Genomic DNA, 24,250 nt, shown 5'->3' on the forward strand with positions numbered 1-24,250 from the left:
TAATAAGAACATTCATCGTTTTTCTTCCTCTAACTTCTATCCCTTGCTTTAAGCCACTCATCAAATTTATTCCATGTCAAATAGTATTCTGACTCTTCTTTTTCTTTTATTTTTAAAGTTAATCTGTCCATCTCAGCACATTCTAGGATCTTTCTGATTACCTCCTCATCTGGTGGAGTATGCTCATTTTTCCAAAATTTTGCACAGCTAATCCTTGCTGCTGTTAGTATATGTAAAGCTAAATATGCAGTTCCCTTTTCATAACCCTCTGGGATTATGCCCAACAAACATACTTCTGGTTTCCAAGATTTTCATATAAAAGATGAAAGTAATATTATAAAAAGTGAATTTTTTTAAAAAAAAAGATAAAAGAAGTAGAAAGGACAGTGCAGGTAGGGAAGGGAAGAAGGGAAGAGAGATAAGGAGGGGGAGGAGGGAAGGAAGGGAGAAAGGAAGGAAGGAAGGAAGGAAGGAAGGAAGGAAGGAAGGAAGGAAGGAAGGAAGGAAAAAGGGAAAGAGGAAGAGGAAGAGAAGGGAAGGGGAGAGGAGGAGAGGAAAGGAGAGGAGGGGAAAGAGAAGGAAAGGAGAAAGGAAAGGAAAGGATGAAGGAAAGTAGAGTGGATGAAGGAAAGGAAAGGAAAGGAAAGGAAAGGAAAGGAAAGGAAAGGAAAGGATTCCCATTTTGCTTTACAACAGTGGCAAACAAATTCATTATCTCTCCTCCCTCTTTAAAGTTACAACACAATTCTCTTCTGGCTATGGAAAGACAAGTAAAATTTGTTTAGACATTCAGATAAGGTAAGCAGGAATGAATATTGCCTCTGTCTATATCCCAACTGTGCTGGTAAAGTAAAGTGGGTCAAACATGATTAATGCTCAGATGGAAGCCTACCAGAGACTCCCAGGACTAACACGGAAAGAAAACAACAACAACAACAACACAACACAAGGAGGGAAATCCCTTCCGTAACATCAATAAAATATCCACGTAGTTATCGAGAGACAAAACGTTTACGTAATAAGGAAAGGTGGCAGCTTAGTCGGGATTGTGTGGCAACGGGGCAACCCTAAACAGGAAGCCCATAGTAGAAACCCTCTTGCTCACCTTTTGAGAAGAACGTGCTGACCATGAAGCTGAAGGAGATGGTGGAGATGCAAAACACCACCAGGAAAGTGAAGACCAGAGTCGGGTCGCTGTTGGCCAGCACAGCCCCCTGTTCACTCACCTGCCAAAAAAAAAATGGAAGCCTGTTAATAAGCTCTCCTACTCTTTCAGGCCTCATCCTTTCCTAGGGAATCACTGCAGTTGTTAATTTAATAACTTGGTTATTTTAAGTGAATCCGCCTCCTTCATTGACTCTGCTTGCCAGAAAGTCGCAAAAGGGGATCCCACGTGTCAGGACTCCAACAAATCCACCCCCCCATTCAAATCATAAGTCTCTAGCCGCATTTCAGAAAAAAGAACGTTGATTTATTGGAAGTGGCCATGTTGGCGTTAGCTGGATGCAGCCGACGCTAAAATACATCATTCATTTCCCCCTTGACCCTGGTCTCCCCCCCCATCTCCTGGATGTGTATTCTCCAATGGGACACATCCATAGCCAAGAGTCATCCATCATGCTCTCCAGTAATATTCTTGCGCTCCAACCACTTTGGGCTGCCAGGGCGATTATCTAGGCACTTAAGGAATGCACTGTTTTCCCCCCACTCCCTTTCGGCTGGCAGCTAAAAAGACCAAAGGAGTATCTTTTTAGTTGACACCACGTGGACACGGAAACTGTCATAAATATGAATCAGTTGCCAGGCGACTGAATTTTGATCACGTGACCATGGAGAAAAGGTTGCCGGCGGGCCTAAGTGTGAGAAACGGTCCTGAGTCACTTTTTTCAGTGGCGTTGTATCTTGGTCACTAAATGAACTGTTGGAAGTCGAGGACTGCCTGTTTTTGTTTATATTATATATCTTCTTCAAAGGGTCCGATTAAAAAAAAGAAAATGAGGATGCTCACCTTGACGCAGAAGAGGATGGTCACAAAGAAGATGGACACTAAGAGGAAGAGGAAGAAGAGGAGGAACCATGCACTCCAGTGTAGCCAGTTACTGAGTCCCATCATGCGCATGTACTCCTAGGGACACAAAATTCCACATGGAATTACACGTACCTGCTAAGCAACAGGGAGGAGCAAACGCCTATCATTTGTATTTCCACACACCCACTCCATGGTCTGTTTCTGTTGCTCCCCTTTGAGAGGAGGTTTCGGAGTATCTACAGCAGGACTGTTAAGAGTCTGGAACCGCTTTGATCCTTAGGTCTCGTAAACTCTTTTCTTTCACCATTTATATGTATACATTCAGATGAGACTGTGGTTTCTCTGCGTCATATGTGTGTGTGTAGGTAGATATATGCAAAATGGTTATCACTTGAGAGCTGAATGCAACAAAACCTCATTTTAATGTATGCTGATTAGGTTATGTTTAAAGTGACAATAAAATTTCTATTCTATTCTATTCTATTCTATTCTATTCTATTCTATTCTATTCTATTCTAATTCTATTCTATTCTATTCTACTCTACTCTTCATTCCAGTATTCTGTTGTTCTGTCCTGTCCTGTCCTGTCCTGTCCTGTCCTGTCCTGTCCTGCCCTGTCCTGTCCTATCCTATCCTATCCTATCCTATCCTATCCTATCCCCTATTCTCTATTCCCTATTCCATTCTATTCCATATTCTAATCTGTTCTATTCCGTTCCTTTCATTCCATATTCTATTCCATTCCATATTCTATCCTACCCTATTCTGTGCTATATTCTATTAGGGAATTCTATTCGCCTATTTTAATTATCCATCTGAGCTTTCCTCATTTTTTATATAGCCATTTGCACATTAGGTTTTCAAAGCTGTTTGCACACTTACCACAAGCAACTAAGGTTTTGTGGGTATTTTTGTCTGCCTTAAAATAAAGCCATTCTCAAAGCACCCTCAGGGCCTGGTTCGTACCAAATTCTGAGGCACAATTTGTTAAACTATGCTTATTTTGACATCACACTTAAGGCATCATAGATGAGTTTGCCCATCACACCAAGACAGAAGCAGACCAACCGCAGTTTAGCATTAGCTGTAAACCACACCATGATTTCTCCCTTATTCTCCCTCTCCTTCTTTCTCTTTCTTTTCTCATTTTTTAAAAAATGCCACATTTCTCAGGGTAGGCGCTGGCGTTCTAGATTCCAAATGGACTTGATTACAACTAAAGTCAACAACGCATCACGTCAAGGAACACATTTCCTCCCATGGTTGGGGTAGCCAACCAGCTAGGCTTGTCCTACCAAACCCCGGAGCAGATCCTTCCATTACCTTCAGCTTCTTCTCCTTCTCATGCACCACAGCGCGGACAATGTTGAGGGAGGTGTAGGTGAAGCTCAGCATGAGTACTAAGGGAAGCTGGTTCTGAATAGCTATGAGGAAGAGGTCATTGTCATAAGGGGGATAAGGAAAGCGCTGAATCCAGAAGTGGAATCTAGAAGAATTCACCCCATCCAGAAGATCAGAAGTAGATGTGTTGGCATGGTACTGAAGGATGGCCATATCCACCGCATGTTGCACTGCAAGGAAACCTTCACGGAAGTACCCTAAGCAAAGCAAGAAGAAGGAAGCCATGTAAAAAAGAGGTGGCTGTCAAGGTTCCAACAGATGCCCTAATTAATTCATGAGCCTCGGAGCCAAGTTTCAAAAGAAATCCAACTATTGATTAGGAGCAACACATCAGCTCAATTCAATTCAGAACTTCAACAGGTAGCCCCCTCTGATAAAGCTGCTCTGCTTTCTCTAAAACCAGTGATCCCCAACCTTTTTTATGCCGCGGCCCGGTACCGGCATCAGCTGGGCGCCGCGGCCCAGTACCGGCATCAGCTGGGCGCCGCCATATCTTTTTTTGATGAAAAAGTGCTTCTGGTGACCTCACCGGAAGCACTTTTTCATCAAAAAGATGGCGCGCGCTCGGTGAGCTTTTCCAGGTAGAAATGGCTTTCTACCCGGAAAAGCTCACCGAGCGCTAGCGCCATCTTTTTGATGAAAAAGTGCTTCCGGTGAGCTTTCTACCCAGAAAAGCTCACCGGAAGCACTTTTTCATCAAAAAAAGATGGCGGCGCCCAGCAAACCAGCGGCCCGGTAGGACTTGTTCCACGGACCGGTCCCGGTCCGCGGACCAGTGGTTGGGGACCCCTGTCTAAAACGATCAAGCAACATATAGATTTTAAACCAGAAATATTTTTGTTGGGTATCTTCCCAGAACAGTATAATAAAGGAAATACATATTTAATTTTGCATGCATTGATTGTGTTTGCACAGCAATGGAAAAATTAAGAGATCCCTGCAGATGAAAGTGTTATAAAAAAAATATTAGAATGTGCAGAGATGGATAGACTAATACTTAAAAGAAAAGGAAGAAACAGAATCCTTCCTAACATAGGGCTTGTTTTACCAATGGTTAACTAACAGAAACAGGGGTTAGAAATTAAAAAGATTAAAAGGATAATTAAATGTATATGGATTTATTTTTTTAGTATGGATAAAGCTTCTCTAAATTTGGAAGCTAAGTGGGATCAGGCATGGTTAATATTTTGAAAGAAAACCATCTGAAATATCAAAACTATAAGCTACAGTAGTCAAGGTCACAACCCAGAAAAATGCATATGCGGATGCATTTTCATACTGCTGCCAAAAAAATGACATCATCCTGAGTCAGATTCATCAGAAGCCTAGCAAGGTATGAAGGACTCTTCATTGATTCAGTGTTTTTGAAGACTTTATTGGCTTATTTGTTCTCTTCATTAAATTTATATTTTTAATTCAAGGTGGCTTCATTGTACACCTTCATTTTATCTCAAAACAGCAACACGGTGAAGGATGTTGGGTTGAGAGACCATCAAAAGATATCCACTCACTTTCTGAAACTATATGGGTGGAATTCAAACCTCGATGCCCATCATTCTAGTTCAACACTTGAGCCACGTTGTCATATTTTATGCCAACTTTGTCTTTCACAAAAATGATCCTTGGTGTGAGGACAGTAGACAGCATAGATCCTAGAGACTTGTTAAGGGTCATGAATTTTAGACTCTTCAGTTAAAAAATATCTCATGTTTCACAGAACGTGAAAGACCTAAGACCAGTCAGAAGTAGAAGACAGCTCCATGTGTTTCCAGGTCCTCTTGAAGATCTAGTGATCTGTCATGCCCCTGTCGGAGCGGGGTGGGGTGGGGAGATGAGCTGGAACCGGAGCCAACAGAGATTAAGCGGTGGCTTCGTTGGCTTCAGAGGAAAATGGGGAAGGGCAGGGCCAGTCAGGCCAGGGCCTTTCAGGATTAGGACAGCTTGTAGACAGGAAGGAACAGGAGCAGGATAAACAAGAGAGACAGAGCTCAAGCAAGGAGCCACCCCCTCCTGATCCAAGAGCACAGAGAGTGGAGAGAAGGCGAGAACAGCGTAGACTGAGCAGGCTACTCAGGAGAGGAGCGTCCCACCCCTCTTCACAAGGCAGACCTGGGGAATGAGACTTAAGGATACACTGTGGGGAGGGGCATTTGTCAGGAACAAACACTGATATCCTGAAGTGTTGAGTGCCGACGTTTGAACTTCCCAAGAGTCCTTGCATTCTTCCTGGCTTTCCGCACTAATTACCTGGATCCTTTGCTTCCTGTGAACTCCTTGATTTGCCCTGCTGGATTTATTGCTGTGCAGCCTTGGGGTACACAGCATTGGGCTGGGCTATTTGCCAGCCAGAGGCTGCTTGAGGTGTGTGCAAGGGTTTGACATCACTTTGCTCGGGGACTGGCCAGAAGCGTGGGAGTGTTTGGGGACATTTGGTGCAATAAAGGGACGGTTTGAACTGCCAACTATTTGTGTTATCTCTGTGCTGTGCCCCGGGTCATCAAATGACCTTTCAGCAGAAAATAACCATTGGGGGAAAAAAATTACCTGGTGTGCCTCCATCGTCACTTTTTGCCTCTCTGGGTCCTGGCAGCTGGAACAATGGGAAGAGGTAACGGGTTTTCCAGTCTCGATCCAAGTTGGGATTCAATCCTGTCCTCTCACTCGGAGGAGCGTTTCTAGGACTATATTTGAAACGTAGCCGGTAACTAACCTGCAGACAAATCACAACCAGACTTGACATTAATGACATAAGTAGAGTCCGTGACATTCTCCAAGGTGTAGTCAAAACTACAGTAGTTGCACCCGACCTCTTGCCCAGGGTGGGATTCTACCGGTTCAGGCGAACCGGATATTACATGTTCATCTGGTTCACCCAACAGGTATTTCAACCGACCGGATGGCCCCACTCACCCCACCCCTCCCAGGAGTCTCCACACAGCCCATTTTTGATTAAGGTAAGTGCAGGATCCGCATGGGGGCTCTGGGAAGGGGGGAATATGGCCCTCCTGGAAGTACCAGAAGCGGGCCTGTTTCCAGCTTCTGGTGGGCCTCCAGAACCCGGAGGAGGCTATTTTCACTTGGCCAATAAAGACTTCTATTCTATTCTGTTCTGTTCTGTTCTATTCATTCTAATATCTATTCTATTCTATTCTATTCTGTTCTATTCTATTCTATTCTATTCTATTCTATTCTATTCTATTCTATTCTATTCTATTCTATTCTTCCTATTCTATTCCATTCCATCCCATCCCATTCCACTCCATTCTATTCATTCTAATATCTATTCTATTCATTCTAATATCTATTCTATTCATTCTAATATCTATTCTATTCTATTCTATTCTATTCTATTCTATTCTATTCTATTCTATTCTATTCTATTCTATTCTTCCTATTCTATTCCATTCCATCCCATCCCATTCCACTCCATTCTATTCATTCTAATATCTATTCTATTCATTCTAATATCTATTCTATTCATTCTAATATCTATTCTATTCTATTCTATTCTATTCTATTCTATTCTATTCTATTCTATTCTATTCTATTCTATTCTATTCTATTCTATTCTATTCCTCTTCCTATTCTATTGTACCCTATGACTATTATTAAGTGTTGTACCTTATGATTCTTGACTCTTGACGAACGTATCTTTTCTTTTTTGTACACTGAGAGCATTTGCACCAAGACAAATTCCTTGTGTGTCCTGTCACACTTGGCCAATAAAGAATTCTATTCTATTCTATTCTATTCTATTCTATTCTATTCTATTCTATTCTATTCTATTCTACGCTACCCTACTCTATGACTATTATTAAGTGTTGTACCTTCTTGATGAACATATCTTTTCTTTTAGACAAATTCCTTGTGTGTCCAATCACACTTGGCCAATAAAGAATTCTATTCTATTCTTATCTCCAGGCAAAAATCTAGCCTTCGTAATTCCTGGGTAAGAGACTATCATGCACCAATTTGAGAGTTGAGAAGGTGTCCTTGAAGAGACCAACCAAGAGAACATCTTACCTGGAGTGGCAAGGGATCCTGGCTGTTAGCCACACAGTTCTCAAAGACCACTCCTGCCAGTATGTTGCCTGAATGGTTATCGAAACGGATGTAGCGTTCAAACTCTTTTTCGGATGGAAACCATCGAGCTACAGAGTAAAACATAAGTCATATCATGAAAAGAAGGCCCCAAGGGGAATATTATAATCAACCCAACCCAGCATAGAGCAAACAAATGACAGCACCTCCCTGTTTTTAATCCTTTTTATTATAATAGCCATATATATTTGTACACCGCCCTGAATCACTCGGTAAGGGAGATGGGTGGTTTTTTAAAATACCATATATCAATGAAATAAAATAAATAAATAACTCATGTAACTCAATAATTGCACTGGGAATGCAGATTGTCCTTAATGAAAATAGGCTGGGAGTATTTCCCAAGTAAACGGGACTGAAATATTTTTTATTATGTCCAGAACAAGGAGGTTGTCATGCCCCTGTCAGTCTGAATCCGAGGAGGAAGAAGATGAACAGCTGACAGGGAGTGGGAGTGTGGCTCTGTTGGCTGTGGAGGAAACTGGGGAAGGACAAAGTCTGGCTGGGCAGAGCAGGAGAGAGGTAGAACAAGGGAGAGGGAGTCCAGAGGAAGAACCAGGCCCACTCCGTCTTCATCTTAGGGCATGCAGGGAGGAACGGAGAAGGGAGCAATGTTGGTTGCGTGGCCTACGGGGGAGGAAAGGGCCCTGATTCCCTTCATTAGCCACAGCTGGGAAGAGAGTTTAAGAGATGCAGGATGAGTGCAGCAGCTGCTGGGAACAAACGTGAGTTTATCTTGTATTGACTTTGGTTATCTGTATTCCTGGAGTCCTCCCAACTGTGTTGTTATTGCCATGCCTTCACATCTGGAATTCTTGCTCCTGTCCTGCCGGACTAATTACCTCCTCTTGCCTTGATTGGACTTATAGTTACAGTTTTTGTTGACCACGTTTTGGACTTGATTCCCTGCAGCCAAAGGCTGTTCCTGGGAGAGTTTTTCTCCAGCCAGAAGTTAACCAGGATATTGGGGGCAAAGTTGGAGCTAATAAAGGGACTCCTACTGATTATCTGACTGTATTGCCTTTGTGCCACGCCCCTTTGGGTCATCACAGAGGTATTTGGAAATGGCTCAACAGATGCCATCCTAATTCATTGGATTATCCAGATAGTCCTCAACGTATGACTAAAAATGGAGGCCAACATTTCTGCTGCTGAGCGCGACAGTTGCTAAGTGAGTTTGGCCCCAGTTTTCTTGCCACAGTCATTAAGTGAATCACTGCAATTGTTAATTAACCCGGTTGTTAAGTGAATCTGGCTTCCCCAGGGACTTTGCTTTGTCAGAAGGTCGCAAAAGGAGATCACGTGGCCCCAGGGACATTGTGTCCATCATAAATATGAAACCCATTCTGAATTTTGATCACATGACCATGGGGATACTGCAATGGTCATAAGTATGAGACAACGGTCCTAAGTCACATTTCTAAGAGTGGCGTTGGAACTTGGAGCAGTCACGAAATGAACTGTGGTGAGTCAAGGAGTGCTTGGGAGGAAAAGATCCCTAACAAGATTTTGCAAGACTCTTTTGTTTTCATAACCAACCTCTCAATAAAGAAAAATTTAGCCTTCCTGCAGGGTTCATTTCCTGGTTTGGTGTACCTGATGAAAACTGACAAGATTTCATCACTTCATAACCCAGGAAGTTTGTTACAAAGGTAAACTTCCTCTGTGTCACAACCATCATGCTTGCGATAAAATAAGACATAATATAGCTCCTTCCACTGCCACTGACTTGCCCGGGCAGGTTCGTTCTTCGATTACAATCTACCTTCCGCAGGTAAGCAAGATGTTAAAAGTGTACTCAAAAGAATAACTTCTTGCTCGCACAGCAAATACTCTTTCAGTTTCCAAACAGCCCTCAACTCTCTCACACACTGACAGGACGCTGGCCAGATGAATACCGAGGGATGCTGGTCGGCAGAGGCACAATTTTCCCCACCTCTTATTTTCCTCCCCCAAAACTAAGCCCGACCACATAGTTTCGTAGCAAAGCCTGGGTATCGAGCTAGTTCATAGATATGCGGAAATGGCCTTGTATCTTTGCATCCATAAGCTTTCTCCAAAACATTCCTCTGGAATTAGGATCAAAAACAGATTTAGCGCCACACGGACTGACAAGGAGGCGTTGCAGGCATCTCCCATAACATCTCTGGATCTATGGTAGATGTCCTCCTCAGGAGCCTACTTGCTCCTCAACCAGAAACCAATCTTACTCCACCTAACCTTGATATTTTCAACAATGTCCTCACCCAGGGATGACTTATTTTCCTCATGAGCCTCACCCACTGCTTATTTGCAGAACCAGCCCTGTGAACTGAGGGAGGTTTAATGAGAGATGTCCACATTAATAAAGGAAACAAAGGAGGTTCAAATTGCAACTGTCTATCACCCAGTCACTTCAAGCAGCTTAGCTGGAATAATACGATCAACCTCCAGCTCAGCTATCAGATTCTTGGTGGCCAAAATGGCCGAGCACTTCGCTTAAGAAGGCTTCCAGAGAAGTCCCACAAATCTCGTGAATTCATCTGGAATACAGGTAATCCTCAACTTAAGGCCACAATTGAGCCCCCAAAATTTCTATTGTTAAGGGTTGGGTGAGTTTTTTTCCTCCCTATTTGGCAACCGTTCTTGCCACCGTTTTTAAGAGAATCGTCCCAGTTGCTAAGAGACTGGACTGCCATCTGTCAGAAATGGTGTAGGGTCTTCCTCTTTGGGCGGGGAGGTTGGACTAGATCAGGAGTCGCTAACCTTTTGGACCTGAGGGACGACCAAGCTCATAATTTTATGAGAGAGAGAGAGAGGGAGGGAGGGAGGGAGAGAGAGAGAGAGAGAGACTTTTGGCTTCATGCAAGGAAAGCAGCAGAAGCAGCAGAAGTCTTTCTTTCTCTCCCCCAAACTCTGCCAGAAATGAGTCTTTGCTGGCGCAGCCTCTGGGAGCAGGAGGCCTTGCAGGGTCCCAAAGACTCATTTCTGTCTGAGTTTGGGGAGAGAAAGAAAGACTTTATCCGCTTTCCTTGCGTGCAGCCAAAAGCAGAAGAAGAAAGAAGCGGAAAGAAGCATCCCGGTGGCCAGGCCAGGCGCATGGGGCGAATGGGGCAAGTTCCCCCCCTTCACCCTTTCCCCCCTCCCCTCACTACTTCATGTTGTTCGCAAGGCAAGCGATGCAAGCCTTGTATTCCCGCAGGGCCATGTGGGCGGCACAGCCTTGTGTTCCTGTGCAGCCTGGATTAATTGCTTTGGGGGTGACATTTCTCTGCGGATCACCAAATTTTTCTCACGGACCACCAGTGGTCCCTGGCCCACTGGTTGGTGACCACTGGACTAGAGGATCTGCAAGGTCACTTCCAACTCTGTTAATCTGTTTAAAAAAAAAGTTAGCCATATAGTTGTTAAGGGCCTCTTGCTTCCCCCGTTGGCTTTGCTTGTTAGAAGTTTGCAAAAGAAGTATGCAACTGTCATAAATGTGAATCAGTTTTTCCAGCACTGTTGTAACTTCGAACAGCCACTAAATGAACTTCTATAAGCCGAGGACTACCTGAATTATAAAGTTGCCAAAAGTGAGGTGTCCACATTGAAGCAGGAATAAGTTAAACTGGACTTGGGAAAAGGTGACTCAGGTGCCCAGAGGTGGTATGCCATAAAAATCCTAAGAGATCAATGTTTTCCCAGTGAGAGTTGGTTGCACAAGACCATGTGGGCTTAGGAAGATTTCACTTGATGAGCTATGCTATAATTCGAAAGATTGGATTATACCATGGCAAACCCAGCTAATTATAACTTCTTCGCGAATCCTTATTTAAGATAAAGTATTATAGCAATAAGAACAGCCAACCCAATTAGAGAAGGATGGAAGTAGACTTGGTTGAACCCAACCATGAGTCAACCATGACCAAACGGTCTTCTGGAAGACCAGAAAGCCAGGCAAGGAAAGCAACAGTACGTTTGTTTCTGTACACCGATAGACTGCCTATGAATGTGGAAGCTCGCTGGTAAAGACGGGCTATAATAACAGGCCTTTTGGCTATCCCTGTGTCTTGCAATGAATATTTCATCTTTTCTCCAATTTCACTTGCTTTTCTTGGGGGGCGGGGAGGTGGAAATCAAGATGCAGAATTTGATCTACAAAGCATAAGGTAGACTTCTCCTGCCTTGATGGCTTCTATGACTTAGAATAGAATAAAAGAAAGGGAAAAGGAAAGGAAAAGGGAAGGGAAGGGTAAGGAAGGGAAGAGAAGAGAAGAGAAGAGAAGGAAGGGAAGGGAAGTAGAGTGGATGAAGGGAAGGGAAGGGAAGAGGAAAGGAAAGGAAAGAAGGAAAGGAAAGTAGAGTGGATAAAGTAAAGGAAAGAGGAAAGGAAAAGGAAAGGAAAGTAGAGTGGATGAAGGGAAGGGAAGAAAAGGAAAGGAGAAGGAAAGGAAAGGAAGGGAAGATCGGAATGGTTTTCCTGGCTGACCCCAAATTCTAATATTCTGAGAAACAGATGGTGCTTTCCCCTCCATTTTCTTCCCCTTGTTTTCAAGTGCATGCATCTCCTAGTGTTGCAACGCTCTGTGCTGACTCCTTGCAGTATTTTTAGCATTGCAAAACTCAATCCGTCAGCTCAAAGCGAAGCCCTTCCGTCGCACAGAGACTCCCCTCCGTACCCGGGAGGGCACCTTGGAACACAAACTACCCTGGCGGGGTGCAGACCTTCGATTTTCAAGTCCTTCTCCACCCTCTCGGCGATGTTTTGCACGGCCGTGTTGTTGGAAGGGACGTACGCCAGTTCCCAGGGGACGCCCAAATGCCGGCGATGGAAGATCCTGGGCAGCTCGTTCACCTCCTTGCTGTGGTATAAAGTGGCATTGGGGTGATTGACCGAATGGACCCGATGGCGCAGGCCAATAAGGATGGCAGCAAACAACAAGGGGAGGCAAATCTCAATCAACGTCACCAAAACCTTCCGTTTCTGCAGAAGGAAACAGAGACGATGCAAGTTAGGCTCGGCGAAAGCAACTAGGTGGAGTTACAACTGGGTGTTCGCGGTTCAAGAAGACTAAAATGGCCATTAATTCGTTGAGAATGCTCTGGGGTGTGTGTGTGGGGGGAAACGGAACAGTGCACAGGTAGTCCTTGAGTTATGACCATAAGGACTGGAAGTCCTTGCGATGTAAGTCATTGCGGTCATAACTTGAGGCACCACGTGACTGGATCCGATTTTACAACCGTTAAAGTGAATCATATTGTCATTAAGTATATATGGGGTGGGGTTTTTTTCTTATTTTTTTTTTCTTATTTTTTTTGCTGCAGAAGGAAGTTGGAAATCAGGAAAAAAAATTGCAAATTGCGATCATGTGATTGCAGCAACCATTAATTAATTAATTAATTAAATTAAATTAAATTTATATTGCTGCCTATTCGCCCATGGTGACTCGAGGAGGCTTACACAATGTAAAACCATATTTAAAACAAAAAAATAAAAATAAAAACAATAACTAACAAAAAGAATCAAATAAATTAGTAAAATACAATAGAACGAAATTTGGGAAAAACAAAAACACAACAAAAAAAAAACAGAAAATCAAAAACCAACTCCCACCCCCCTTCCTGACGACAGCAGATCATACTAGCCACCTGATGGACTCCATCCCGCTCTGGGTTCCCCAGGCCTGCTGGCAAAACCAGGTCTTCAGCGCCTTCTGGAAGAGAGCTAGAGCGGGGGCCATTTTAATATCTGGGGGAATGATGTTCCAGAGAAAGGGAGCCACCACAGAGAAGGCCCTTCTTCTGGGTCCCACCAGGTGTGTCTCCCTCAGGGGTGGGACCCGCAACATTCCCTGCCTCCTCGTTCTGATGGGTTGGATGGATGTGATTGACAAGAGATGTTTCCTAAGATAACCTGGACCAAAGCCATGAAGGGCGAAGTAAATGTGGGCTGGCTGCCAAGTAACCAAATTTCAATTGCATGACCGGGTGTGTGCGTGTGCACGCAACGTTTTGCAATGGTTGGCAGTGTGTTTACAAGCCATAAAGCACCTTTTCTGAGCCTGTTATAAGTTTGGACCAAACGGTTGTATACAAATGGTGGTATATCGAGGCCTACCTGTACAGAATCAATCAAAACTTCCATCCTTTTACAGGTAGTCTTTGAATTACAACCACAACTGAGCCTAATTTTTACCTTGCTAAACATTTGTTAAGTGAGTTTGCCCCATTGTATTGCCACAGTGTTGTTATAACTTTGAAGTGTTGTAAGTCGAGGACTAGCTGTATTCAGGAGGGTATATCAACAAGCTTGGCGGAAATTCCAAGATTTGCTGATGTACAAACCAACCCTTTTCAAGATAATGTCGTTCTATGGAACCAAAAATCTCCCCACTCAAAAAATGTTCCACTGGGCTGAGAAGCTATGATGGAGCATGAAACGTTGGAATGGAGCTTTGAATGTGGCGGTGGACACGGTTGACTGGCAGATGTTTAACTATGGATTGTTGAAGGTTCAGTTTACTGTTGCTAAAGTCTGTTAGATGTCAAGCTAACAACGCCTCTTCCTCCACACTTTTGAGTGGCAATGAATATTGATCAACTGCTGTAGCCTTTACATCCTGCTTGGTTTAATTTTTAATATACTTTTACTGAGCATTTTAAGAACAAAAAAAAGAGGACAAAAAAGCAATATGAACAAGCTGGAATTTACAAGTCTGAAATTTTTTAACCTTTTGAGATAACGGACTCAGCATATTCACTTCCTTTCAAAAACTACAAATCAGTCTAGACAGAGTCAAAATACCAAGAACAGCAGTAAGCATAATAAGAATGATAAATAAGGTTATAAATTACAATACATTCTGCCCATGCTACTAAAGGCCTGTTCTATTTAAGAGAACCTGTAAAATTGAAATATTAGGACTCTTCTGTAAAGACAAATCTGAATTTTGGATATGACAGAGGTCTCCAAACTTGGCAACTTTAAAACTTGTGGACTTCAACGCCCAGTATTCCTCAGCCAGTCTTAAAGTTGCCAAGTTTGAGGACCCCTGGTCTATGACGACAGAAAAGAAATCAAGAGTCTGACATGCGAATTATAAATTTTATTAAGCTTTCCTGAGCAGCATTTCCCACCATTTGATATGTAGGGATGCTTTAGATTTAGAACAAACTGGCAACATGAAGACTTGTGGACTTCAACTCCCAGAATTCCTCAGTCTACCACACTGGCTGGGGGATTCTGGGAGTTCAAGTCCACAAAGTCTTAAAGTTGCCCCTTTACAATATAAACTGAGGAAAGGGTGGGGAAGATAGGTTGGGTACGCAAATGCAAACACAATAGGGTTTTAGCATATTACAATGGTTGATTGATACAACGCTTGTAATCAGTTGTAAGATTTCTATCTTGAGTTAAGTAAGGGATTTGCGCAAGAAAGGCAGAAGCTAGCTTTCGCAAAGGTTTTGGGAAGAATCAAGAAAAAAAAAACACATTTCGTTAATAATAAAGCCGACAATAATTTTCACCATTCGTCACATTAAACTCTGCAATGTAATGATAGCCCTTGGAGACTTCTGAGAGACAAACCAAGATTCCTAGGGTCACAAGAGCCCTCAGATTATGCTCAGCCATAATATGGGCTTGTTGGGCTTAGCAGGGTGAACAAAACCAACACTATGGCTTGGAACTATGGCTTGCGGCTAGAACATTGGGCAAATCCAATCGTTTATTCAACAATCCATAGTTAAAACATCTCGTGTGGCATGAAAGCCAGGATCAAAAATGAAGGCACGTCAAAAATAAGCAGACTTCTTGATTCTGATGCCTTCTTCAGATGTGTTGGACTTCAACGCCCATAATCCTCAAGCTGAGGGTGAACAGAAGTCCAGCCTGTCTGGAGGAGATTCGAGAAGGTTGGCTTACAACAAGCTTTAACTTCCACCCTTTCATTTTTATGGATATCTTTTCTGTTCATTTTTCCACGGCCCCGGACCAACTCACCTGCAAGATGTAATTCTTCCAGAGAAGAAGCCCAAACTGCCGTAACACAGCCATCTTTTCACTTGGAATGGGAGGACCAACTTTCTCAAATTCTGTGGAAAAGCAGAATTGATAAAATTACAAACCCAGTCCACCATCAAAGGGCCATTTAATGGTGGGATGATTTCAAACTTTTTAAATATTAGGAAATACAATTTTAAGTTGTGGATTTGACACACACGAAAAAATGCTCTTGGTGCATTGCAGAAATCAATTTTCTCTTTCTATTCAATTGTTTTGGCCAAAGCACATAATGCATTCATTTTCCACATAAGATACGTTTGTTCTAGTAGAGAACATTGTATAGTACTTTCAGTTAGATTATCTGTTCTCGCACTGACTCTGTCTGAACACAGAGTCTTATTTTGCCTCTACTCCAATCAGAGATCTCTTTTGTTTCCCTTTTTTTCTTACTCAGAAGGCCAAACAGTCACCCATGAATTATACAGTTAGCCTTCAAAAACTAATCATCTGAAGCATCTAAGTTCTTAACTGTAGCCAATTCCTGCTGAGTTTAGCTTTGCAATTTTAACCACCAGATTTCTCAAGCAACCATAAACTACACACAAGCCGGCCTCACCGCCATAAGCAACTGGCAAAAATGAAGTAAGCAACACCACACAATTCCGGTAGGAGGAACTTGATATTGCTAGTCTGAGAAACATCTGAGTATGTGCACATGAGAATATACATTGTCTCTACCCAACAGTTATGATCTTGCAAACTTACAAGGCTGGACACTCTGGTGATAAATTTACAATTTTCCCCCTCCTCTTCTTGCTTTCTTTAACACCACCTTTGTTCCAAAATCTTGGTTTTGGCCTGGAAACCCATTGTTTTTTCTAAACTTTGATTTCTTTCAACCTGGCTGATCTCTTGCAACTCTGCTTCTGGCTGACATCCCAAACTTGTATTTCAACGACCTTCAAGAACCAGGATGGAAAAATTCGGATGTGCTCAGCAGCCTACAATTTATTGTGATTTGTAAATACTACCAAGAGTTCAAGACAGGCTTCATAGCTGAAACAGCTTCAAATACCAAACTCAGAAGAGCAAAGAAAGTTCAGTCATAAGGTGTTTGAAGAAAAAAACACATAAATGATAAGAAGAAAGAGAGGAAAGATTATGGAACAAAGCGCTTTTGAGTGAGTACTTTTCCATAAACAGCACTGAGGTTAAAATGTCCCCTGGACATCTAATCCTAAAAAGAACCCGATCTTCACAAGATTAAAACTGAATCCAGGTGTGGCAAATTTAACTATTCCCACTACTCTGTCTTTGATCAACATCTCATGAACTTTGGTTACATGAAACATCAGATATGAACATACATTTAGCATTTCTCCAAGCTTTCCTGATTATTTTTAAAAAGCTGTTTGAGCTAAGCTGGGTGTATTTGGCAGGTGAAACATTATGCAAGGCACCACTTACCTCCTGGCCAGACTCAAACAAAATGTTAAAGTATGTGCAATATAATAGACAAAGTAATACCCAACAGTTGGCTCTCTCTTGGAGCACCTTGTTAATGATTACAGGTCTTAATGACTGGGTTCCAGCTGCTGGCCCAGGGACAGTCTACCTCAACATACTAGGTGTAGTGCGATGGTAAAAGTAAGGTAAGGAAGTCTTGGTCTCCTTTTCTGTGGTCTTCTTAGATACATCTGCTGGGCCACCATGTGAGATGGAAAGCTCTCTAGATGGACAGAGTCCAATGTGATGATTCTGAGATTCTTGAGCAGATTCCCCAAACTTGGTAACTTTTAAGACTTGTGGACTTCAATTCCCAGAATCATCTGGCTGGAGAATTCTTAGAGTTGAAGTCCATAACTCTTAAAGTTGCCAAGTTTGGAGACTTCTGTTCTTGAGGATCTTCAAGGATAGCCCTACGTGTCAACTCTGAAGTGAATCTGGCTGGGGCCATTTGGAAGGTTTCAGGATTTGCCACAGTGTGAAGAAGAGATAGGGAGGAAGAACATAGTTAGATGAGGGTTTGTAGCCAAAACAAAATAGTTTCCTGTGGGAACCAAGGACATTCCAACAGGTGGCTGGAGAGAGGAGGAGCACAGTATCCAGGCAACCAGCCAGCACCTTGATTGGACAATGTGACTGATTGTTTTGGGAAAAGGGGAAACTATCACTTTTATAATCAGGTGAAAACTGCGGGAACTTTCGGAGTTGGTTTTCACCAGTTTGTGCCAATATGATCTCTCCAATAAAATTGTTCTTTGAAAAACTTGTCTGCCTCGGAGTTCTTCTTTCTATGGGAACCTTGACACTATGTACAGTGAGCTACAGTAGCCCAAACATGAGGTGACCAGAACCAAGTGATTATTATCCCCACTGTATCTGCCTAACAGCCAGGTTGTAGAAATGAAGGCCTCTTGAAGATGCTTTATGGACCAGGAATTTGCTATATAGTGTTCCGAGAGTGCACATTCTTGATACACGTGCCCTGGTTATGGAATGTCCTTAATCTGGAGAATGGACACCATATCTTTGGAGGCGTGGTTTTGTTTTGCTTTTTGGTCTCTTCAAGTCGATTTTCTTGGTAAGGTTTGAGAATTTGGATATGCCATTACCTTCCTAGGGCTGAAAGAGAGGGACCACCTCTTTGAAAGGATCACCCAGCTGGCTTTGCCCTTAAGGCAGGACTAGAACTCACAGTCTCCTGGTTTCTAGCCTGATCTTTTCATTGCTGCACCAGACTGACTCATGTTGCTCTTGGTACAGGCTGAAGATGGATCTCACCTCCACGGTTTTGATCAAGTGGAGCCTTGGACCTTTCTAGCCCAAGCTGGCTGTCAACTCATAAAATATTTCTATAGTTTTTCTATGGTCTTTTTAGAGTTGCCAACAGAAAGGGAAGGTGGAAAGTAGTTTGAAATAGCAGCGTGGCAACTTGGAAACTGAAAGTGCATTCCATAAATGTTTTCAAAGACAGTAACTAGGTGACTGAAGTTTCTGCCACACAAACTTCTAACTGGAGAGCATGATTGATGGCTCTTGGCTATGGATGTGTCTCATTGGAGAATACACCCAGGGGGTGAGGGGAAAACCAGGGTCAAGGGTGACCATGAATGATGTGTTTCAGAGTCGGCTGCACCCAGGCAGTGCCAGACATGTTAACTCCCAATAAATCCTTTGGAAGTTTTGGAAGTTTGGCTCGAGACTCATGATTTAATTGGGGTAACTGCCGGAATCCTGACACTAGCATTCATCCATGCTCTCTGGAATGACATTGTACCCAAGATCCATACAGTTACCACCCAACTGGCATTTTGGCTCTTCAACTAAGTTTTTCTAAGAGTGGTTGAAACTCCTTGGTAGTGTGGGTACATTTTTCCATTTTTTTCCTCTCCATTGTCTTTATTGTTACTGTATGTTGTTATTTCTCTTGTCTTTTTACTTTGTGCACCACCCAGAGTTGCTTGGAATCGGGAGGTGTACCAACTTATTAAATTATCATCATCGCCGTTATCATTGTAATCAGTCCACACCACAATTTTAAGTGATGTATGATGCTCATAGACTGTAATTCTAAAAGTTGGTTGCTAATGTATCTGCACCGAGGCTAGGGTTGGTGATTGAAAGCATTTTCATTTTATAAATGAAAGCAAAGTGGGAAACAGTTTGGACAATGTCTTTATTGATGCGTTTGGGCATCATTTTTATACATGTCTTCAGCCTCCATACTTCCCAATGCACGATGGAGTTCTAAAAGAGGGCTCTCCAATTTTGGCAACTTTAAGATTTGTGGACTTCAACTCCCAGAATTCCTCAGCCAGCTGAGGTATTCTAGGAGTTGAAGTCTATACATCTTAGACTTGCTAAAGGTTGGAGACCCCTGGTCTAAAACACCGAGATTGTTCAAACTTGGGCTGCTTTTAAGATGTGTTGATTTCAACTCCCAGAATTCCCCAGCCAGCATCATAAATTCTGGGATTCAATTTTTTTTTGACTACTGGTTCTATGGGCGTGGCAGGGGAAGGATACTGCAAAATCCCCATTCCCTCCCCACCCCACTAACCTGCTTTCCAGCTCTGTTCTCCTGTGCAGGGCAACCAAAGAAGACCCAGCCAATCAGCTGGGACTCAATGGGAGGCAGAGAAGAGATGGGGTTGGCGGGGCCAGTCAGAGGTGGGATATGCCGGTTCTCCGAACTACTCAAAATTTCTGCTACCATGCGCACAATCGTGCCTACCGTCCCTGTCCTTTTATCCCCATTTATTCATATCTATTTCCTGTATTCATACTTGTTATGTCTCACCTTTCTCCTTTCCAAGAAAGATGAAGAGTCCAAACTCCAACAAATACAGGCAGGCAAGAAGACTCGGTCCTTACAGAGTTAATTCCTTTATACAGATAATGTCCTTGGCATTCTAACAAACGCTGCCTGCCAAGTCCGAAAAGATAACCAGAAGAATTAATCACTAAAGCTTCCAACGCAGACCACAAGAAACAAAACACACCGAATCCTGAAAGAAAATTAAAACTTTGTCCCGTACAAGGTCTCCAGAGAAAACACACCCACTTTTATCCCCTGTGGGGTATGTCTCAATGACTCAGCTCACTCTCTGATCACCCTTCTTCCTACGACGCTGCCTAGGATCAAGCCAACATTCGTCTACTTGATTCCCTGTCAGAGGCTGCCCCGATATGCCCTCCTCCTCCTGATTAATCTCAGGCTGTTCCTCTCGGTTATCTGCTGAAACCTGAGGTATTATCAGGGAGGAAGGCATTGCCAGAGAGGAAGGTCCTGGGGAGGAAGGCATTCCCAATTCCTCCTCCTCATCTTCCTCTTCCTCTAACAATGCAGGCTCAGGAATCGGAGCCACAACACATACTCATCTTTATTCTTATACCTATTATCTTGTAAGCGACTGACAAATCAAATCAAATGAATAAAATAAATAAAAAAAGATAAAAATCTTGGCCACTCAAGAATGGCTGGCTGGGGAATTCTGGCAGTTGGTCCATCCAACTTCAAGAAACCCAGGTTGAGAAACACTGCTCTAGGGGATTGTCCAGACAGAGGAGTTAAGTCAAGATAGCAACACTAACCATGCAATTGGAGATTGAAGCCTTTCTTTGTTTGTTTCTTTTTCTTTCTTTCTTTCTTTCTTTCTTTCTTTCTTTCTTTCTCTTTCTTTCTTTCTTTCTTTCTTTCTTTCTTTCTTTTTCCTTCCTTCCTTCCTTCTCCCTTCTTTTCTTCTGACCCACACTGAAACTCTAATCATGCAATTGGAGATTGGAGCCCCTTCCTTCCTTCCTTCCTTCCTTCCTTCCTTCTTCCTTCCTTCCTTCCTTCCTTCCTTCCTTCCTTCCTTCCTTCCTTCCTTCCTTCCTTCCTTCTCCCTTCTTTTCTTCTGACCCACACTGAAACTCTAATCATGCAATTGGAGATTGGAGCCCCTTCCTTCCTTCCTTCCTTCCTTCCTTCCTTCCTTCCTTCCTTCCTTCCTTCCTTCCTTCTCCCCTCCCTCCCTCCTTTCTTTTCTTTCTTTCTCAACCTTGTCCATTTGAAGATGGGTGGACTTCAATCTCCCAAAATTCTCCACCCCAGCCAAGCTAATTGAGGAATACTGGGAGTTGAAGACCAGCCAACTTCAAGTGGCCAAGGTTGGAAAACATTGCTATAAGTTTACTGAGTAAATAAGACCGTTCTCCTCTCCCATATCCTCATTTCACAATCCTGTGTTCACATCTGGAGGTGATATGAGGCTGTGGGCCTTTGGCCATCTTTGGTCTCTCGGTTCTAGTCATTCTGGACTGCAGGAAAACAACCTGATCAAAGGAGCATCTCTTATGCCACGGGGAAAGTTCTACTACCTGTGAAATAAACAAGCCACTGATCTCTTTTCCAAGAGAGGCGTGTTGAAAAGTCCAGGACACCTGGAGTTAAGCTTGAGAAAGGAGTCCGGCTGCCAGAAAAAGAGATTTAAAACACCATAGGACGTTTGGAACATCACCTCTCCCTTGAAAGAACATTAAAAGACTGCTGGTCCTTCTTCAAAGTAACTCTTGGCTCTCAGAATCTCAGCACAACCCTAAGGAATTATGAGATTAAGTCCTACCGATTTGGAAGACAAGAGTTTCTGGAAGCCCGTGTTCAAAGCCAGAGGCATAATTTATGGGCCCAAAGAAGAACAGGCTTATATGTTTCCTTAGTTTTGTTTTTCTCTCCCTGCTACTCTTTATGGATCAATTTGCACTTCAAATATTCTGAAACTGGAGAGGTAAACACAGAAAGAACTTATAGTGCTCTTTCATCTAAATTAAATTAGCTGTGAAATTTTTAACAATGCAGTGCAATTTTGCTTTTAGGCTAAGCTGCCTGGCTATGGATAGGTTTATTATTAAACCCATTATACCGGTAGTAGCAGAACAAAACACTATACTACATAAGTGAATTACCACAGTATTAATGAAGTTGGCAATCTGTTGCCACCCTATCTAATTACCTGTCTGACTTCTCTGCTTACCTTACCTACCTGCCTATCCACCCAACTGGCTTACCTGCCTATCCCTCTACCTTTCAATCTACTTGCCTACCTATCTGCTAAGCAACCTGCCTGCTATTCAGCTTACCTGCCCACCAACCCACCTCTCCTACCCATCTACCATTCAACCTACCTGCTTACCAGTTTGCTTACCAGTTCAGCCTACCTGCCCACCAACCCATCTCTTCCCATTAACCTTCCTACCTATTTATTGATCTTACGACTAAACCTCCATCCCTCCCTTTCCAACCTTCAGCTAACTTATTTCATTTATTAGCAGTCTCGCCTCAAAGCAACTCAAACAGCTGTACCAACATTTGAAAATGCATCAGGGAACCAAGTAAAAGAGGAACACATTGTAAAACAACAGATCACACAGAGGAAATACCAAAATAATTAAAGTGCTCCCTATTTGATGCAGGGTCAGGAATCATCTTCAACTCAGGGAAGAAAGAAATAGAAATATAGGTTGCCAAAACTTTCCTAGAAGACAGCAGGGTTGGGGTCAGAAGGGTTTTAGGAAGATGTATCTCCAAAGGGTAAGGTTGGCCACCAAAAGGAAACATCTCCAAGATCCTATAGGATGGTCATTGTTGTGTTGACAAAAGAGGTGAACCATACCAACCTGACAGATGTTAACGGCAAAGCTGAAGATGTAGCAAGAGGAACAAAGCCTGCCACAATTGTATATTTCTCCCTAAATTGCAGAGGGTTAGTGTTATGGCAAAAAATTGGACATTAGGACAATTCCATTGGTGCTTCTGGAAGACTGGCCAAGACAGGATTCTGATCCAGTTTCCATTTGCAAAAAACCACTAGGAACAGAACCATCCTTGGAAGGAATCTGATAAAGGATGATATTTGTAGTTCAGGGTTGAGCTGTGGCGTCCTTAGTGCTCTCTGGGCTCAGTGGTTTTCTTGCAGATGTGTCCTTGCCCCCAATTAGGTGATATCATCAATTCTAGGAGTCGGGTTTGCTCTCAATTTATATTCTATCAATCAATCAGAATAGAACTGGAAGAGACCTTGGAGGTCTTCTAGTCCAACCCTGCTCAAGCAGAAGACCCTATACCGTTTCAGACAGATAGCTGCCCAATATTTTCTTAAAACCCCCCAGTGATGAAGCACTTACAACTTTTGAAGGAAAGCTGGCAGTTGCTTGATTGGGATTTTGTTTGGGTCTTGACTGTTGGCCTAGTGTTAAGATCGCTTCCAACTCTGTTATACTATTGTTGACAAAAGTAAGAGCCTTTTGAAGTATGTGAATGCCATAGTTTATGGCTGTTAAAATCCTGCTTTTCTAGAAGAGTCACTTTCAGTGAACTGTCCCTGCAAGTTGAAATACACAAATATTATTTGTTCTCGTCAAAGGACAAAGTCCTGTTTGAAAAGAGGCCGTATCAGATCTGTATGATTTCCTTTCTTTGAATGTGGCTCCATTCTTTAAAGCTGTTCACAAAAGTCAAGCCATATATATCTTAATATATCTTAATGCCTAGTCACACGTTGTTCATTATTTATGATCATAAGTGGGCCCAGTATCATGGTCATAAGGCAGTGGTTAAGCAGGTACGGTAACTGTACCTAATTTTATGATTTTGTCTTATGCAAGGAAGGGCAGAGTTGGAGAAAAAGGAACTTAGAGGGGAAAAAAAATAGGGAAGTTAAATCTCATTTGAACCAGTGGTGGGATTCAAAATGTTTTCTACTGGTTCTGTGGGCGTGGCTTGATAGGCGTGGCAGGGGAAGGTTACTGCAAAATCCCCATTCCCCACCCCACCCCACTAACCTGCTTTCCAGCTCCATTCTCCTGTGCAGGACAACAGAAGAAGACCCAGCCAATCAGCCGGGACTCGGGAGGCGGAGAATAGATGGGGGCGGGGCCAGTCAGAGGTGGGATTTGCCGGTTCTCCAAACTACTCAAAATTTCTGCTACCGGTTCTCCAGAACTGGTCAGAACCGGCTGAATACCACCTCTGCTTTGAACCTTCTTGAAGTGGTAGAATAGGGGTCTCTAAACTAAATTTTAAGATTTGCGGACTTCAACTTGCAGAATTCCTCAGGTCTCAGGATGAGGCCCACAAATCTTAAAACTGTCAAATGTGGAGGTGCCTGAGATTGAGCCCAGAGAAGATTATTAAGGATTTATGCAAATACCACCCCAGGCTACAAAAGGCACAATTTTTTTTTTAAGCCCAGGAGCCAGGCTGTTTTAAC

At 42.9% G+C, this 24,250-nt stretch overlaps 2 protein-coding genes across 2 annotated transcripts in view; both read right to left on the minus strand.

Annotated features, from left to right (window-relative positions):
* VRK3 (VRK serine/threonine kinase 3) overlaps positions 1 to 24,250 on the minus strand; it is a 159,333-nt gene that overhangs the window by 98,717 nt on the left and 36,366 nt on the right. The gene's annotated exons all lie outside the window — the stretch shown is intronic.
* ABCA3 (ATP binding cassette subfamily A member 3) overlaps positions 1 to 24,250 on the minus strand; it is a 66,715-nt gene that overhangs the window by 30,267 nt on the left and 12,198 nt on the right. Inside the window, exons 2-8 of the mRNA XM_087973241.1 lie at positions 15,495 to 15,586; positions 12,218 to 12,476; positions 7,454 to 7,581; positions 5,975 to 6,140; positions 3,353 to 3,627; positions 2,009 to 2,125; positions 1,106 to 1,226 (exon numbers count right to left, since the gene is read on the minus strand). Of these exons, the coding sequence (XP_087829367.1) occupies positions 1,106 to 1,226; positions 2,009 to 2,125; positions 3,353 to 3,627; positions 5,975 to 6,140; positions 7,454 to 7,581; positions 12,218 to 12,476; positions 15,495 to 15,548 (1,120 nt within the window). The 5' untranslated portion in view covers positions 15,549 to 15,586. The remainder of the gene's footprint in view (positions 1 to 1,105; positions 1,227 to 2,008; positions 2,126 to 3,352; positions 3,628 to 5,974; positions 6,141 to 7,453; positions 7,582 to 12,217; positions 12,477 to 15,494; positions 15,587 to 24,250) is intronic.

This window comes from Notechis scutatus, chromosome 12 (genome assembly GCF_049901735.1).
Source record: "Notechis scutatus isolate UNSWTSFEM ecotype Mainland chromosome 12, rNotScu1.2, whole genome shotgun sequence".
In the NCBI taxonomy this organism is placed as follows: Eukaryota; Metazoa; Chordata; class Lepidosauria; order Squamata; family Elapidae; genus Notechis; species Notechis scutatus.